Genomic DNA, 18,919 nt, shown 5'->3' on the forward strand with positions numbered 1-18,919 from the left:
CAGTCTGAAGGCTCTCAGGCAGGAGAATTCCCTCTTACTCAGGGGAGGTTAGGCTTTTGTAATTTCAGGCCTCCATTTCATTAGATGAGGACCCGACATCAGTAAGAACAATCTACTTTATTCATTCTAACAGTTCAAAAGTTAATATCATCCTGAAAAATCTCATAGTCATAACCCAAAACAACAGTGAAAGAAATATCTGAGCATCCTATGGTCTAGATAAGTTAACACATAAAATTAACTGTTAAAAGCCCATTGATTATCAATGTAGTACCTATACACATCTCTGTAAATCATACTTAACCTCCAATAAACACTACAAATGTTTATAATACCACCTAACATCACATAACTATCCTGTATACAAAAAAAAAAAAAAAATACACTAAAGCCTCCACAAGAAGAAAAGGTAAATTTTGGGGGTGATTTTGACTTTCTACTTGATATTTAGTTAGTTAAAATCTATGATGGAAAATAAAATACTATATAAGGCTGAATATCAATATATCTTCAGTTTCATGATAAGGTAATAAGAAAGAGAAGAAAACAAAGACTTTTTCTTCATATATATATTCAAACACAGAATTATTCATAATATAAGGAGTAAATGCAATAATTACAGTCTTCATTTTTGTAACAGTCACTTGGTTTATTTATAATTACTTCCTTCCATTACCCATTCTGTATTCAATGTGCCCTCAGCAAGTACCAAACCTGGTTGTGGTTCTTTAGCTTCTGGAGTGACACAAATCTTCATTACTGAAGGGTCTGGGAAATTAGTAGTTCTCCCTAGATTAGGTTGTTATAGTTTTTATTGACCTTATCACAGAACATGATGACTAAGTATCTACAGGAACTCCAGTATTCTACCTATGCTCTTTGTTAACTCTATTGTGGAGTAGTAGTCCAATTTCTCATTGGTTGTCAGGATCATTCACCCCAACCAGTCCAGAAACCTTTTTTGCCTATTGATTTAAAGGCATAAGCTACCCAAAGTGGTCAGGCAGCAGTCTTAACACTCTTTTCAATAGAATCTTGTTGTGTATCATGTGGGAAGCATTTCTCCCTTTGGAATGAACACCTCAAAGGAAGAGGTGCATAAGCAAATGGGAATAGGAAGCAAAAATTTTGCTAGTGAGTCACTAAGAGTAAAAATGTATGGTGTTTCTACCATTCCTATTTTTTGATTATAGGACCTGGCCATGGGAGGAAGAGCAACATGAAATTGATGCTGATTCAGAACATATATGGCCTTCCAGAGAACTGAGGACTCTTGCTCCAACCCTGGAAGGCATTGCTACATAGATCATACTAGAACTAATTCTGTAAAATGTCATTCTCCTATTTTATCAGGTCAATTCCTTCAAGACAGTGAAAAATATGATAAGACCAATGAATTCCATGAGCATGGGCCCATTGTGGCAGTTTATTTACTATGAAGTGAGATTGTTGATTAAAAGTAATGTGTGAAATGCTATGATTTTGGATTAAAAATTCTCTAAGTCCATGGATAGTAGTTTTATTAACAACATTGCATGCAGGGAATGTAAATTCCTATCCTAAGGAAGTGTCTATTTCAGTAGGAACGAAATACTGCCCTTCCATGATGGAAACAGTCCATGGAATCCACCAGAACCCAAGCTGTTCATGATAAGGAATGCTGCCATATCGGGGACTTCAGGTTGTATCTGCTGAGTTGGCCCTTGGCAGTGGTCATGCCCAATGTAGCTTTAGTGGGTGGAAGTCTATGCTATTGGGATCATGTATAATCTCCATCTCTGCCACTGAGATCACTTTGTTCGTGACCCCAGTGGTTAATGCCAGGAATGCATGGGAAATAGGCTGACTGGTTTGCAACAACTGGGTCATTCCTTGCACTTGATTCTTATAATCCTTCTCTGCTGATCAGGCCTTGGTGAGTGTTCACAATGGACATAAATATGTTTTGTGTTTTTTTCACTCAGAAAGGTATGGAAATATGACTCTTCCTCAAATTTTCTTTTTAACAGTTTCCCATTAATGTTTGTTTCTTTGATTTTTTTTTTCCCCAAGTCCCTAATTATTCAGCAAAATCTTAGTCCAAAAACCTATGAATTAGTATACTTTCTACATCCAGCCATTTCACATTCAAAGAAAGTGAACACTGGATGCATTGTTTCACATTTTATTCATTGAGAGATGCCCCCTTCACCATGGACCTTCAGGGGTTTTTCCATAATGAGAATGTGGTGTTGTATCTTTTCACTTTTGAGGTGTACCTACATATCACTGCTGAATTTTCTATATATGAGGCCCAAATACTTTCTTCTGTCACTTGATCATAGTGAATTTCCAACAAGGCCTTTGGTGTAGGCTGGGAGAGAGAAAGCATGGTAGCAAAAGTGGGGAGTGTGAACATTTGGGCACTTCTTTGCATAACATTTTCTTCAGTTCCTGCATGGGACAGATCACCTATAATGTATCTCCTCCTTTTGTGGGGAGAGTGATGTAAATCAAGACCCCAAGTGGGTGACTAAGACTATGGATATTATTGAGCCCTATGTACATAATGTTTTTTCTTATACATCCATCCCTGTGATAAGGATTAATTTAGAAAATAGACAAGCTAACAGATAAAAATAATAATAACATAAAAAAAATCTCAACAATATATTTTAACAAAAGTGTCTGAATATTGTCTCTCTCTTTCAATATATCTGAGTGTACTGTACTCCCCCTTCCTCCTTTGATGATGTGAGATGATAAAATGGTGATCTGATGAGATGAAATGTGGTGAATGACACAGGCATTATGTTGTAGCATTAGACTACCACTGACCTTCTGACATAGTGTCAGAAGGAGGATCATCTGCTCCTGAACATCAGGTATCTGTAGCATGGGAAGCAAAACCACATATAAAAGGAGACTGTCTGTCCCATAATGGAGTGCTGCTTTGGATACCAACTCTATGGTTCTGCAACTGAAAACACCAAATTCATGAAGAATAGTTCAAATTTCACAGAAACTTTTAGCCCATAGTTAAGCCTTATTCTGTACTAAGGCTCAATATCAGGCCAAGAGCCAGTTCTCAAAAGCAATGTAATGATCTGTATAGGATGGCTGGAATTTGCTCCAAAATCCTGAAGGTCTGCACTGCAATCCATATATGGAGGATGGCTAGACTCCGATAGCATCCTCTTCTTCCACTGACACTTCAAGAACCATTGATTTTGTGGAATTTTAGCCCTCAAGTGGAATAGAAGCTTGCACCACATCTGGACCTGTGGCAGAGCCTTGTCTTTAGTCCAACTCAGACTAGCAGCTTTTTGAGTCACTTGAAAAATAAGCCAAAGTAAAACACCCAGAGAAAAAAAGCTGTTGTCTTCTCTGTCCAAAGAGTCCTTTTGGATATTTTATACCTTCTGATGCTGGAGGAGATAGATGGACCAAGATAAGCTTTACCTTCAAAGAGATTTTTTTTTCTGGTTTTATTTAAATTCAGTTTAGTTAAATGCACAGTATTATTCATTTTGGAATAGAATTTAGTGATTCATTAGTTGTTTCTAACACCCAGTGATCCTTACATCAAAAATCCTCCTTCATATCCAAATTAAATTACTCATTTAGCCACTCCCATCTCCTACAGCAACTCACATTTTGTTCTCTATAGTTAAGAGACTCCTATGGTTTGCCTCCCCCTCTGCTTTTAGCGTGTTTTAGTTTTTTTTTTTTTTTTAAAGAAATATTTTGATATGCTTTATACCCCTGGCCCTGGATATTTCCCAGTGTTTCATTCCCTTGATTTTAATTGCACTTATTTTCCAATCTCTGACAAAAATGTCTTAGCAATAAATCTAGAGTTGATACGTCTTGATCATTAGATCCACTCAGCACACTGTACATACTGGTACAGTATGGTAAAACAAAAGGCAATCGAGGTGTCTATGAACTAAATTATGACATACTTCTGGAGAGGTGACACACTCCTGTGGTAGGGCATGGAAGACATATACTGGCCTTGTAACCTGAAATCAAACTGCTTCTTTTTTTTTTTTTTTAGTGCTGTGAAGTGTGTAAACCTGGTGATTCACAGACCTGGGGATAAAAATATATGTATATAAAAAATATATGTTTATAAAAAATAAAAAATTTAAAAAAAAAAAAAAAAGATTTTATTTATTTATTTGACAGAGAGAGATCACAGGTAGGCAGAGAGCCAGGCAGAGAGAGAGGAAAGGAAGCAGGCTCCCTGCTGAGCAGAGAAGCCAATGCTGTGCTTGATCCCAGGACCCTGAGATCATGACCTGAACTGAAGGCAAAGGCTTAACCCACTGTGCCACCCAGGCACCCCAATCAAACTGCTTCTGATGGTCCTTACAGACAGCGAGATAAGAAGCAGTTGCCAAATCAGGGACTGCATACCAGGTACCAGAAAATGTGTCATTTTGTTGAAGCAAGGAAACCACACCTGCTGTAGCTGTTGCAATTCTTTGAGTCTCAACCTGATTAAACATGTAAGTAACCACTGTCATTCCCTAAGATCCATCTCTCTCCTGCAATGCAAATAATGCGTTCTGGAACTGGGGAAGTAACCATAGGATGAATTCATTGACCTGCCTAGAGCACAGATTAGGCCTGAGCTAAAGCTCCAATGACTCATTCCTCCATAAGCTCCTGTTCTGACTGGTGGATCATAGGGTTGTTTTGGATTTCCTAGAATCAGTTTCAGGTCAGTATGTCCGGAAGTGCCTGAAAGACTGGATAATTTCTTTTCTCCAATGCAAAATTTGACTGAGAGAATACCTGAGGTCTCTCTTGGGGAAAGGTGAGTGGAGGATTAATATATAGAAATGTCTCAGGGTCTTTCCTCAAGGGAATCAAATCTTCCCTTTATTTAACAAATTTGAGTCCATAAACTGGTTCCAGACTGGGAATTAATGTGAAGCCATGAATCTCTGATTTTATGATTAAGTTAGACTTCTGTTTGCTTAACCTAGACCTTTTTTTGCTACCTGGCATAAGTAATATTGAGTAGGTTTCCTCTCTATTTTGCTTCTAAGAACACTGTCAAAAAGTACCCCAAGATGGTTAGTCTGCTTGTATTGATTATCTCATTGGTGTATTTTATCTTCTCTCCTTTATGGGAAGCATGTCTACCTTCCCATTGAGGAGCTTGAGTACTTCAACGTGACCACTATTATCTGGGATCAACTATCTCTCATTCCATGGTAATTTCCCAGTTTAGTGATGCTAAAGGGCTGGTCTACAAAAAGCAGTGATCATAAAGGTTTTCACGGGTGCTAGGACTACTGTGCCAAATTTATTTATCACAGACATGATAAAAGGTATATCTTTTAGACCCAACAAAGGGAGTTAAGGAGATATTAGATGAACAATCCATTGTTTATTTTATTTTATTATTATTTTTTATGCTTGCCTATTTATTTATTTATTTATTTATAGATTTTATTTTATTCTTTCAGTGTTCCAAGATTCATTGTTTAAGCACCCTCCCAGGGCTTCATGCAATATGTACTCTCCATAATACCCACCACCAGGATCACCCATCCCCTCATCCCTCTCCCTTCCAAAACCCTCATTTTGTTTCTCAGAGTCCACAGTCTCTCATGTTTCATCTCCCTCAGATTTATCCCAATTCTTCTTCCTTTCCTTCTCCTAAAATCATCCGTGTTATACCTTGTGCTCCACAAGTTTGTTTGATTCAATGAGGAAACCAAAGAAGAGCTTAAACAATTCACAGAAACCAAATGAGAATGAAGACACATCATTCCAAAACCTTTGGGATATGGCAAAGGCAGTCCTAAGGTGGAAATACATTGCCATCCAAGCCTCACTAAAAAAAAAAAAAAAAAAAATCCTATATACCCCAATTATCTGTACACCTTAAAGAACTGGAAAATCAACAACACATTAAGCCAACCCCATGAACAAGAAGGGAAATAATTAAGATTAGAGCAGAGATCAAAGTTTCTAGAGAAACTAGAAATGCAGTAGAACACATCAATGAAACTAGAAGTTGGTTCTTTGAGAGAATTAATAAGATTGGTAAATTGCTGGCCAACCTAATCCAAAAGAAAAGAGAGAGCACCCAAATTAATAAAATTATGAATGAAAGGGGAGAGATAATGACTCACACCAAGAAAATAGAAACAATCATCGGAAGTTATTATCAACAGTTATAAGCCAATAAGTTAAGCAACCTAGAAGAAACAGATGCATTCTTGGAAACCTATAAACTTCCAAGACCGAAACAGGAAGAAATTGACAACCTGAATAGGCCAATATCTAGTAACGAGATTGAATCAGTGATCAAAAGCCTCCCTAAAAAATGAGTCCAGGACCTGATGGATTGCCTGAGGAATTCTACCAAACTTTCAAAGAAGAAATAATACCTAATCTCCTGAAGTTAAAAAAAAAAAAAAAAAAAAAAAGAAAAAAAGAAACAGAAGGAAAACTTCCAGACTCTTTTTGATGTCAGCATTACCTCGATCCCCAAATGAGGCAAAGACCTCATCACAAAGAAGAATTTGAGACCAATATCCCTGATGAATATAGATGCCAATATTTTCAACAAGATCCTAGTTAATAGGGTATTAGAATATATATTCTATATAGTATATTAGAATAATATAGTATATTAGAATAATATAGTATATTAGAATAATATAGTATATTAGAATAATATAGTATATTAGAATAATATAGTATATTAGAATAATATAGTATATTAGAAAGATTATCCACCATGGCCAGGTGGAATTTATCCCTGGGTGGCAAGGATGGTTCAACATTTGTAAATCAATCAATATGATAGAACAAATCAATAAGAAAAGAGAGAACTATGTGGTCCTCTCAATTGATGAAGAAAAACCATTTGACAAATCCAATCTACATTCCAATGTTCCTATGCCTTTAAATCTTTCCCTTTCTATTAAACCGAGTCAGGTCTGGTAACTCTAATTTGCTTAATATGAACCACCTTTTGACTCATATAACAGTCACCAAGTAAGAAAACTGTTAACTTTTCTTCAGTTCCCCAGCTACAAAATTAAAAGAAGAATCTCTGCTCCATGAACCCATATCAAGATTTGGCTTGATTGACTTTTATGTTTTTTTTTTTTTTCCATGAGTGTCTTATTTATGTATTTATGTATTAGAAAATATATCATATTTTGGATTGCAGTGTGTTCCTCATAAGTCACATCTGGAACCTCACCTTTAGGGGTCTGCTGGGACTCAGATCTAATTATAGGTTTAGGAACAAAGAGAGTAATGGGAGTGGATCCTGAGGAGAATCACCCCTTCTTTTAGGGCAACTTTCTCTGGGGGACCCTTTAGAGTTTCCTTAGACAGTGAAGAGTTAAGCCTTCAGCCTAAGAAGGAGAAGCCACTTCAATGGGCAAAGAAGACTCATCTCTGTTCCCTTATCCTCCCAGTATCCAAGGAAGAATACTCTTCATCCATGACTTCTTTTTTTTTTTTTTTAAGATTTTATTTATTTATTTGAGAGAGAATGAGTGAGAGAGAGCATGAGAGAGGAGAAGGTCAGAGGGAGAAGCAGACTCCCCAAGAAGCTAGGAGCCCAATGCGGGACTCGATCCTGGAAGTCCAGGATCATGACCTGAGCCAAAGGCAGCCGCCCAACCAACTGAACCACTGAGGCGCCCCCATGACTTCTTTATTAAATCTTCATCCCATGCCAAATTCTTTTGTTTGTACTATGAAATATTTCTTAAATTCTTCTATATCTCTGTGTTAGATTGGTTTACCTAGGCGTAGAGTCTCAATTGGGGGTTTTCTTACAAATGAATTTAAAGACAAGGGTTGAGGGAGGTTGACTACAGTTCCGGAAAAAGATTATGGCCCCAACAGGTCCTTGGCTTCAGCCTGTAGCCATTAAAAAAAAAAAAAAACAAAAAACAAAAAACAAAAAAAAAAAAAAAACAAAAAAAAAAAACCCAGAGGAATATATTTTACTACAGGATCAGTTCCACCTTGAGGCAAAGTGTCCACCGTGTTGTTCATTGGTGTCCAGTGTGTCCTGGAATGGTGGGAAAAGCATATAATTTTGTTCTGGAGCAAATCCACAGAGAAGGTTGGGTGCTGAGCTCAAGATATTAAAAGCCCAGACACAGAGCAGCTGGAGCATTACAGGACTGAAGGGGAATGAGCTACACACAGCACACTAGACATTCTGCATCCCCTCCAGCATCACCATTCTTCAGACCTCCAACCTTTCATACCCAAGTCATTTCAGGAACATCTTGATGTCACTGTTATTCCCTTCAATCCATTTCACACACTAATGACCCATACAGTTATGAAGTCTAACTCAAATCAAACTCAATCACTTGCTGGTTCAAAAGCCACACTGCATTCATGAGGTTTCATGAATACTGATTTTCACACCTTGGCCTCTGTTAGGCATTTTCTCTTTTAAAAATGCTTCTACTCCAACTTATGTGTACCTATTCACACCCCTGACTTGATTTCTAGTTTCAAGTTCCGTTTTGTATGCCCTTTCATCTTGGAACATTTCCTGAATCCCCGGGTCTTTGCTGTGTGTCCCTCAAACATGCTTTCATAGAACCTCTGCTGCCACTACCTCACCATTTATCACACTGCACTGTCATTTTCTACTCCCCTCTGGGTGTCTCTCAGTGGATATGAAGGCAAGTGGTAAGGCAAGACCCAGTTTCCTCTCTACTTAACCTTCATAAGTGCAGCAGCTATCAATGTGTCTGATATATTCTTTGGGCTCAAGAAACTTCTGTTGGTTAATGAGTGAGGGACAGAAGGAATAAGTGGAATATATTTATGCTGCCATTGTCTTGTGTGTAGATGAAGCCACATAGTTTTAATAATACATTCTCATAATGAAATGTTACCAAAATTAAGCTTGAAATTGAAATTTCAAGAGAATTGACATTGAAATTGAAAGAGAAAAATAACACAGCTCCCAATCATATGATGAAATCTTTCTGAGAGCAGGAAAAGTATCCAAATAAACTATTTATTCTTTCACTGAGAATCCGTTTCAATTTGTTTCTCATCACACAATTTAAGCAGGAATTACAACAAACTGTGTTTTCTCAAAGAGAGAGAGGTAGCTTAAGGTCTCAAAGTCTGAAACTGATAAATAGGAAAAAATTACTTCGACCCAGTAATTATTTTTCTTGAACATTTTATTGACTTTATTCATCTCCCTTTATACTTTTTTAAATTTATTTTTATTTATTTTCAGCATAACAGTATTCATTATTTTTGCACCACACCCAGTGCTCCATGACCTCTATAATACCCACCACCTGGTACCCCAACCTCCCACCCCCCCGCCACTTCAAACCCCTCAGATTGTTTTTCAGAATCCATAGTCTCTCATGATTCACCTCCCCTTCCAATTTCCTCCAACTCCCTTCTTCTCTCTAATTCCCCTTGTCCTCCATGCTATTTGTTATGCTCCACAAATAAGTGAAACCATATGATAATTGACTCTCTCTGCTTGACTTATTTCACTCAGCATAATCTCTTCGAGTCCCATCCGTGTTGCTACAAAAGTTGGGTATTGGGATGCCTGGGTGGCCCAGTGGGTTAAAGCCTCTGCCTTCGGCTCAGGTCATGATCCCAGGGTCCTGGGATCGAGCCCCGCATAGGGCTCTCTGCTTGGCAGGGAGCCTGCTTCCTCCTCTCTCTCTCTGCCTGCCTCTCTGCCTACTTGTGATCTCTGTCTGTCAAATAAATAAATAAAATATTAAAAAAAAAAAGTTGGGTATTCATCCTTTCTGATGGAGGCATAATACTCCATAGTGTATATGGACCACATTTCCCTTATCTATTCATCCGTTGAAGGGCATCTTGGTTCTTTCCAGTTTGGCAACCATGCCCATTGCTGCTATAAACATTGGAGTACAGATAGCCCTTCTTTTAATGACATCTATATCTTTGGGGTAAATACCCAGGAGTGCAATGGCAGGGTCATAGGGAAGTTGTATTTTTAATTTCTTTAGGAATCTCCACAATGTTCTCCAAAGAGGCTGCACATCTCTTTATACTTTTTTAAAAGATTTTATTTATTTATTTGACACACAGAGTTCACAAGTAGGCAGAGTGGCAGGCAGAGAGAGAGGGAAGCAGGCTCCCCACTAACCAGAGAGCCCAGTGTGGGGCTCGATCCCAGGACCCTGAGATCGTGACCTGAGCTAAAGGCAGAGACTTAAATATTTGGCTGAACACCCCCTCCAGGTGTTCCAAGTTTGGATAAATGTATATAGTCACACACCATTAACAAATTCAAGATCTAGAATACTTTTATTCACCCAGAAATTTCTGTCATGCTCCTTTTTCAGTTAAATCCCTCTGATACAACAATTGGCCTGATTTGTATCACTGTGTTGTACTGTTGTCTAGACTTTAACTTCATGTAAATCTAATCACATCAGTTACTCATAATACATGGTATCTTTGTTCTAGAATTTAACATGTTGACATGTAAATCATTGGTCCACCACTTTTCCTTGCTGAAGATTATTCCATCTATCCTGTCAGATTCTGCCTTGCAAGTACAGTGTATTTGAATTTAATGTAATTGTTAAATGTTGGGGAATAGTTCGTCTTACTGTAGCTTACTTTTTTGTTCCTTTATACCTTATTTTAATTCTTTTATTTATTCTTTTGAGATAATTGAGTAGGTGATTTTTTTTTTCAGCAGTTTCAGGTTCACAGCAAAATTGAGCAGAAGCTATGGAGATTTCATTCATGTCTTCTGTGAAAACATAGGCAGAGAAGCAAAATAGTAATTTTTCCAAAGACATACAAATGTCCAGCAGGTACAACAAAGGGTGCTCAACAACACTCATCATCAGGAAAATGTAAATCAAAGTCAATGAGATACCACTTTATATCTGTTGGAATGGCTATTATCAAAAAGACAAGAGATAAAAAGTGTTGGTGAGGATGTGGAGTAAAGGGATCCCATGTATATTACTGATGGGCATATAAATTGATATAGTCATTATGAAGAAGAGTATAGATGTTCCTCAAAAAATTGACAGTAGAACTACCGTCCACCAATCCTGCTGTACATATATACCCAATGGATCTGAAATCATGATTGTGAAGGGCTACCTACGTTCCAAGGTTCATGACATCATCATTCACAGTAGCCAAAGTATGGCCAAAACCTCATCCCTGACTGGTGAATCAATAAAGAAAATGTGAGATCTTTATTATTCAGACATTAAAAAGAGGAAATCTCTGTCATTTGTTATAACAAATTGGAACTGGATGGAGCTGGAGGACTTGAAATTAAGTGAAACAACAAATTCACAGAAATAGAGATACTGTATGATCTCACTTATATGTAGAAATGATATAGTTTAATTCACAGAAGCAGAGAGTGGAATGGCAGTTACCAGGGGCCAGGGAATGGGAGAAATGGAGAGACATAGCCCCAAGTGTTACGTAGAATGAAGTTACGTAGAATGAATAAGTTATGGAGATCTAATATATAGCATGGTCACTATAGTTAACCATACCATAATGTATACTTGGAATTACAAAGAGGATAGATCCAAGTTATATCTTACACACATACACACACACACACACACACACATACAATGGTAACTATATGGAGAAGATAGATTAGTTAATAATTAGTTAGATTATGGTGATCTTTTCACATTATATGTATGTTAAAAAATCTATTTGTACAACTGCATATATATACAACATTTTATGTCAACATGCCACCCATGGGACACTAGAGTAGTCACTAGCTTCATAATAACCCAAAAAACAAAAAGTAGTGAGAATATTGAAAACACGATATTTTAATTTTTTAAATGATCTTTAACAGGAGTAAATTATTGGCATTAATAGTTTTCCAGCTAATTAATAGGGAACAGCATTAAAAGTGAAATTGTATATTTCCATAGTTACTAAGGATGTGGGCCACTCAGATACACTGAAAGTAATGGATTTTATTTGTTATTTATTTTCAGGTCTTTATTTAGATTACAGTTAGTTAACACACAGTGTAATATGAGTTCCAGATGTACAGTTTAGAGATTCAACACTTACAGACCACACTAAGTGTTCATGACAACATGTGTATTCCTTATTCCCTATCACCTATTTAACCCATCTTTCTAGCCCCCTTCATCTACTATCTGTTTGTTTTCCATAGTTAAAAATCCATTTTTTGATTTGCCCCCTCTCTTTGTTTTTCCCTGAACACATTTTTTAAATAATTAAAATTTAAATAAAAATTTAAAAAAATTCCACATAAGTGAAATCATATGGTATTTATGTTTCACTGACTGACTTGTTTGCTTAACCTCATATTCTCTAACTCAGACATTGTCATTGAAAAGGGCAAGACCTCATTCTAATGAAAATGGAAATTTGGGCTGTGTCGATAGTTCTGCTATTGTAGATAATGCTGATACAAACATCAGGGGAGATGGATAACTTTGAATTAACATTTTTATACTCTCTGAAATCAATGAATTTTAAAAATCCATTGTATAGCTCAGGAGTACATATATTCAAATCATGTGTGTTAATCTGTTCTGTTCACTATGAGAACCACAATTCTCTTTTTAATGCCAATTTGTCAATCCACACTACCCTGAAAGCACAAACAGAGAAGCAAAGTGGCTTCCTGCTGCAGAAGCAGGTTTTCTCTAAATCCATTACTAGAGACATTCAAGTGTGTATTTCTGAATGCCTCTGGTAATTCGGTTTATTCCACTGATAAAACATAGCAGTAATGAAATAATGTGCTTTCTTCCCCCCTTCAGACTGGGTTCCACTTCTCTGTACTACAATCACAGAAAATATATTTTATCTATGTTGTATTTTAAATTCATATTTAATCTTCTCAATATTTTTACTTCTTTCTGACTTAGAGTTGGAGTATTCTCTTGTTGTAGTTCCTATATTCCAATCATGTAAATTAGCTGAGTATTTCCAGGCTTTTTTTTTTATTAATTTTTTTATTTTTTATAAACATATATTTTTATCCCCAGGGGTACAGGTCTGTGAATCACCAGGTTTACACACTTCACAGCACTCACCCAAGCACATACCCTCCCCAATGTCCATAACCCCACCCCCTTCTCCCAAACCCCCTCCCCCCAGCAACCATCAGTTTGTTTTGTGAGATTAAGAGTCACTTATGGTTTGTCTCCCTCCCAATACCATCTCAGATAAAGGACTAGTGTCCAGAATCTATAAAGAACTTAGCAAACTCACCCAGAGAACAAATAATCCAATCAAGAAATGGGCAGAGGACATGAGCAGACATTTCTGCAAAGAAGACATCCAGATGGCCAACAGACACATGAAAAAGTGCTCCATATCACTCAGCATCAGGGAAATACAAATCAAAACCACAATGAGATGTCACCTCACACCAGTCAGAATGGCTAAAATCAACAAGTCAGGAAATGACAGATGCTGGCGAGGATGCGGAGAAAGGGGAACCCTCCTACACTGTTGGTGGGAATGCAAGATGGTGCAGCCACTCTGGAAAACAACATGGAGGTTCCTCAAAATGTTGAAAATAGAACTGCCCTATGACCCAGCAATTGCACTATTGGGTATTTACCCTAAAGATACAAACGTAGTGATCCAAAGGGGCACGTGCAACCGAATGTTTATAGCAGCAATGTCCACAATAGCCAAACTATGGAAAGAACCTAGATGTCCATCAACAGATGAATGGATCAAGAAGATGTGGTATATATACACAATGGAATACTATGCAGCCATCAAAAGAAATGAAATCTTGCCATTTGCGACAACATGGATGGAACTAGAGCGTATCATGCTTAGCGAAATAAGTCAAGCAGAGAAAGACAACTATCATATGATCTCCCTGATATGAGGAAGTGGTGATGCAACATGGGGGCTTAAGTGGGTACGAGAAGAATAAATTTCCAGGCTTTTGTAATACTACATTTAAAAGATCCTATCTATCATGTTTCAATTATCCTGATAGTCAAAGGTAACAGTAAGAGAAATTATTTATGAAATAAATGACATGTAGTTTTCACAATCTTTTTGGCCTTTGGTTCACTCATGTGGAACTTATTAAGATAAACTAATGACATACTGAAAAAAATTTCTAAACACACAAAGTTAATTCCTTTGCTTTAAATGTGTTCAAGTGAAAGCAGGATACCTTACTTGAAATTTACTCTAGAGAGAATTACAAATCAGAGTCTACAGGCCATTCTTTATTTATGGATACTCACTGTTGACCAGTTGCGATTGTATAAATATCTTTCTCCTTATCAAATCAGAGTGTAGACTGAAATGTGAGTATTTTATAATCAGCAATGTCAGAATTGAGTTCTCGTGAAAAGTAAGAACCAGGCTGATGATTTGAGGGAAGCTATTAGTTTGAGGGCAGAAATACAGAAAAAAGTAAGGACATCAGGTGCATTGTAATAGAGTGCTTGGTCAAATGAGGATACACACCATTTTATTTAATATCTGTACAGATTATCGAATAATAAAAAAAAAAAACTCAGTTCATCTCTTGCTTTCTGAGGTAGTTGTGATATACCATAGCTTTCTCATGGCATTTTTCACTTCCGCATTCCTCAGTGTGTAGATGAATGGGTTGAGAAATGGTGTCCCAATAGTATAAAATACAGCCACCATCTTGTCCATGGGGAAAGTGGTTGGGGGGCGTGTGTATATGAATATACATGGACCAAAGAATAAGATTACTACTATGATGTGAGAAGTGCAAGTCGAGAGAGCTTTTTTCCTCCCTTCTGTACTGTGGTTTCTCAGGGAATGCAAGATGACAATGTATGAGATCATCAGAATCACAAAACTACTTGAGCAAAGGGCTCCACTGTTAGACACCATCAGTAGGTTGATCATGTATTTGTCCATGCAAGCAAGTTTCAGCAAGGGTTGCAAATCACAGCAGTAATGATCAATTAAATTGGGTCCACAGAAAGGCATTCTCAAGGCCAAGATAATCTGGGTGATAGAATGGATAAAAGCCCCTATCCATGCAAGGATAATCAGGATGGTGCAGACCTGCTGTTTCATGATGGATGGGTAATGTAAGGGCTTACAGATTGCCACATAGCGATCAGCAGCCATGAGGATGAGCACAAAGATTTCCATGCCACCAAATAAATGTAGGGCAAAGACTTGAATCATGCACTCATTGTAAGTTATGACTTTTTTTGTGGAGAGTGAATCCACAAGTAGTCTGGGGGCTGTTGTAGTTGAGAAGCAGGAATCAGCAAGGGACAAATAAAATAGGAAATAATACATGGGGCTCTGAAGTGTGCGGCTGAACTTGATGGTCACAATGATAAGCAAATTCCCTATCATGGTCCCCACATAGAAAATGAAGAAGATTACAAATACCATCTTCTTTTTCATAGGATCTTGGGTCAATCCTAACAGTATGAATTCAGTTATGCTGATATTTTGCCACATTTTTTCAGGCAAAGTGGAGAAAGCACTGGTTAAAAATAATCTGCAAAAAAAAAAATATTATAAAATGAATAATCCATTTGGGGGTCAATTCCATGTGCTTGATAATGGTGTGCCATTTATCAGTGGGTAATTCCTTACCTTCTGTATTGTTTTCTTCCGAATAAAGGGCAAGTCACAAAATTCCTTCACAATCTATTCACCTAATTGCTAATGGAAGTAGTGAAATATATCAATAATGAAACAGTACTTGATTCCTCAGGCACACTAAACATTAATTTTGGGGATTTGGTAATAGGTTATCTTTCTGAGCTGAATATCTTTGTTTAGTTTACAGCAATGACGAGTTAGGGTAGAATGTAGACAAATGAAGAAATATCATGCATGATTTGCATAATGTGCATTCACACTATTTAAAACTGATAAATCAGTTATGAAGTGTCTTCTAGTAATATTCTGAACATTCAAGGAATGTTGTAGAAACATCTGATAGTGTTTTCTGTTATGAAACCTTAAAGAGAGAGAGGGAGAGAAAAGGAGTGAACAAGTAAGAAACAAATCTTATTTTAGCAGGGAGCATTCAGTCACTTGGTCCAGTCTATCGTGAAATGTATTTAAATCTGTTACCTTGACTGTTTATATCATGTTACTTTAACCCTCAATAATCCTAGTTGTACAGAGTTTTAAGTTAATTTCCTATTATAAAATATGTACTTTAAAAATTATACTGTATTGTACAAAGTTAAATTCTTTGCCTAATTCAGTATATCAGTGAATCTATCCGCATATTTTCTTAAGGCACAAGAAGAGACTTAGACTAAAATAAAGGGTAAATAGAAAAAATTTGGCATAAATCAAAATATTCTTTTACATTCCATGTTATTTTAAGAACCAGGGATTTAGAAAACAAGCTAAAGAATTTCCAAGTCATAGCTGAAACTTTTCAAGATTTCCTGAAATCTACATTTCTTAAGTATCGCATACTGGGAGTTGAGTAAAAGAAATTAGAAACAGGAGGGTAACTGATATATTTTATATCTACCAACAGTGGAAGATATAAAATGTCCTCATCACATATATTTTCGATATAGTAGCACAATTAAATATATAAGTGCCAAGCCTTTACATGCATTTACATGTATTCAAGACAAAAGCATAATTTTCTAAAATATAAATGGATTTCAGAGATCAATCATTAAAAACGCAGTGAATAGAGCATTTGAGTGTCTCTGCTGGTTAGGTGTCCGACTTTTGATTTCCACTCAGATAAAGTTCTCAAGGTTGTGGGATTAAGTACCACACTGGGCTTCATGCTGGGTACAGAGCCAGTTTAAGATTCCAACTGTCCCTTTCCTTCTGCCCCTTTTGCTGCTTTGGCTTTCTCTCTAAATAAATAAATAAACAAAATCTTTAAAAAAAAAAAATAAATAAACCAGTGTGGGGCGCCTGGGTGGCTCAGTGGGTTAAAGCCTCTGCCTTCGGCTCAAGTCATGATCTCAGGGTCCTGGGATCAAGCCTCGCATCAGGCTCTCTGCTCAGTGGGGAGTCTGCTTCCCTTCCTCTCTCTCTACCTGCCTCTCTGCCTATTTGTGACCTCTGTCTGTCAAATAAATAAATATCTTCAAAAAATAAATAAATAAACCAGTGCAAACGAAGATGGCAAAAGAACTGACTTTAAAAGAATCTCTTCTCATTAAACATAATTTGTAAAAATTTTCAATTTCATTACTAGAAAAATGCATTCAATTTAAATTCCAATTATACATCCTTTCACCTGTTATATTAACAAACAGACCCTTTTTTTTTTTTTTTCTGGTAAATGCCTCTTAATAAACACTGCTGAAAACCATGTTGGGAACAACTGATCCCACACATTCTTGGTAGGAGATTAAAGGGATGCAATCTCTCAGGGAGTGATTTTCAGCATTGAGGATATTTCAATGGCACATTTCCACAGGTCTAGTGATTCCATTTGCTGCAAGTAGTCTCACTCACAGCCACAAAGACAATCACAACAGTCCTTTCCATGTTGGTAAAAGGTAAGAGACCACTTCAATATCCATCGGAAAGAAGCTAAGTGAGTCTGGGACAGTATTTTATACAATCATAAAAAAAAAAAAAAAAGTGGATATACATGTTAATGATTTCTAAATTATGTTGTGAAATGATAGAATTCAGGACTGTATGCTGAGGATGGTAATGTTTTCATTAACAGCAGAACAATATATATCACACACTCATGGTCTCATATCAATTATATTTAAGAGAGTACTGAAGTTGCATAATATGACTTGAGGGTGGGAAAATTGTATTCTTGGAATCAAAGTTAGGAGGATGACTTACCTTTTAAAATATTCCCTTTAGCAGTTGAAAATACGTCATAATGATGTTGCATTAAGAATAAAACTTTTTAAAACCTTCTCTTAGTAGATAGTTTGTTAATCACATTGGCATATTACTGGATGATAACAACTGTCTCCTGAAAGACTGCAGAAACAGCAAAATTCCCAGGGCCAGAGTAAGATTTAAATGTCTGTGTAAGAGGGTGAGTCATCTCTGGAGGCAGTTCTGGACTCAAGGCTCTTAACCACATCATATCCCAACCACACTGACATTCACTACAGTTTGCCCTCACTCTTTGGAGTTCACCAGACATGTTCTTTGTCCAGCTCTTCAACAGACTGGAATGGAATATTGTTCATGGTTTCTAACAGTTAAATATTATAAAAACAGATATCTATCTACCTATTATCTATCAATCTATCATCTATCATCTATCTATCATCTATCTCTATCACCTATCATCTGTCTATGGGAGAGTTATAGACTAAGCCATTTGTATCATTCACATAATAATAAATAAAAGAAAAGCATGCATTTGAACAAAGCAACATAAGGAAGGGAATTTTTATCTGTTCGCTGCTGAATTGAAGATGTATAAAAATCCTATATTTAAAAGAAGTGTATATTTATTAATAAGTATCATAAAATGAATGAAATAATTAAGAGAATTTCCCATTGATACAATCCAGTAGTGTTTGGTCTTATTCAGTATGCAGTTACTACTGAAAAGGTTAGCCTATTCCATCCAAAGTATAATCATCTTCTCTATGGAGCATTTTCTGGAACACTGGAATAGATATAATTTCTATTTGCTTATCTCTCCATGAGGAGCCCATGTGCATGTCTTGTATTCCATCTATTCAGTTTGGATTGTGATGTACTTCCAGAAAATTCCCTAAACTTTCTATCCTTCCACAAATGCTACAAGTGTGGCATTTATCAGATAACTTTCTCTGAGTATTAAACAAGGTTACATTAATCCCCAACACAAATCTTACCAGTTTTGATAAGAGCGTATGCAGAATGGGCAGTTCAGTCCTCTCTTCTTTTCTCAAAGTAACTTTGCCACACTTTGCTCAAATGTAAATTAAAAAAAAAAACCACA

The 18,919-nt window shown here is 36.7% G+C and overlaps 1 protein-coding gene across 1 annotated transcript; it reads right to left on the bottom strand.

The window, feature by feature from the left end:
- Positions 1 to 14,541: 14,541 nt before the first annotated feature.
- LOC131822578 (olfactory receptor 4C11-like) lies at positions 14,542 to 15,474 on the bottom strand. The gene has a single exon (XM_059158866.1). It carries the CDS (start codon positions 15,472 to 15,474, stop codon positions 14,542 to 14,544), a length of 933 nt encoding a protein of 310 aa, XP_059014849.1.
- Positions 15,475 to 18,919: the final 3,445 nt, after the last annotated feature.

This window comes from Mustela lutreola, chromosome 1 (assembly GCF_030435805.1).
Source record: "Mustela lutreola isolate mMusLut2 chromosome 1, mMusLut2.pri, whole genome shotgun sequence".
Taxonomy (NCBI): Eukaryota; Metazoa; Chordata; class Mammalia; order Carnivora; family Mustelidae; genus Mustela; species Mustela lutreola.

Coding starts and splice junctions, on each gene's coding strand:
- LOC131822578 (XM_059158866.1), bottom strand. CDS start 15,474: ATGTGGCAAAATATCAGCATAACTGAATTCATACTGTTAGGATTGACC.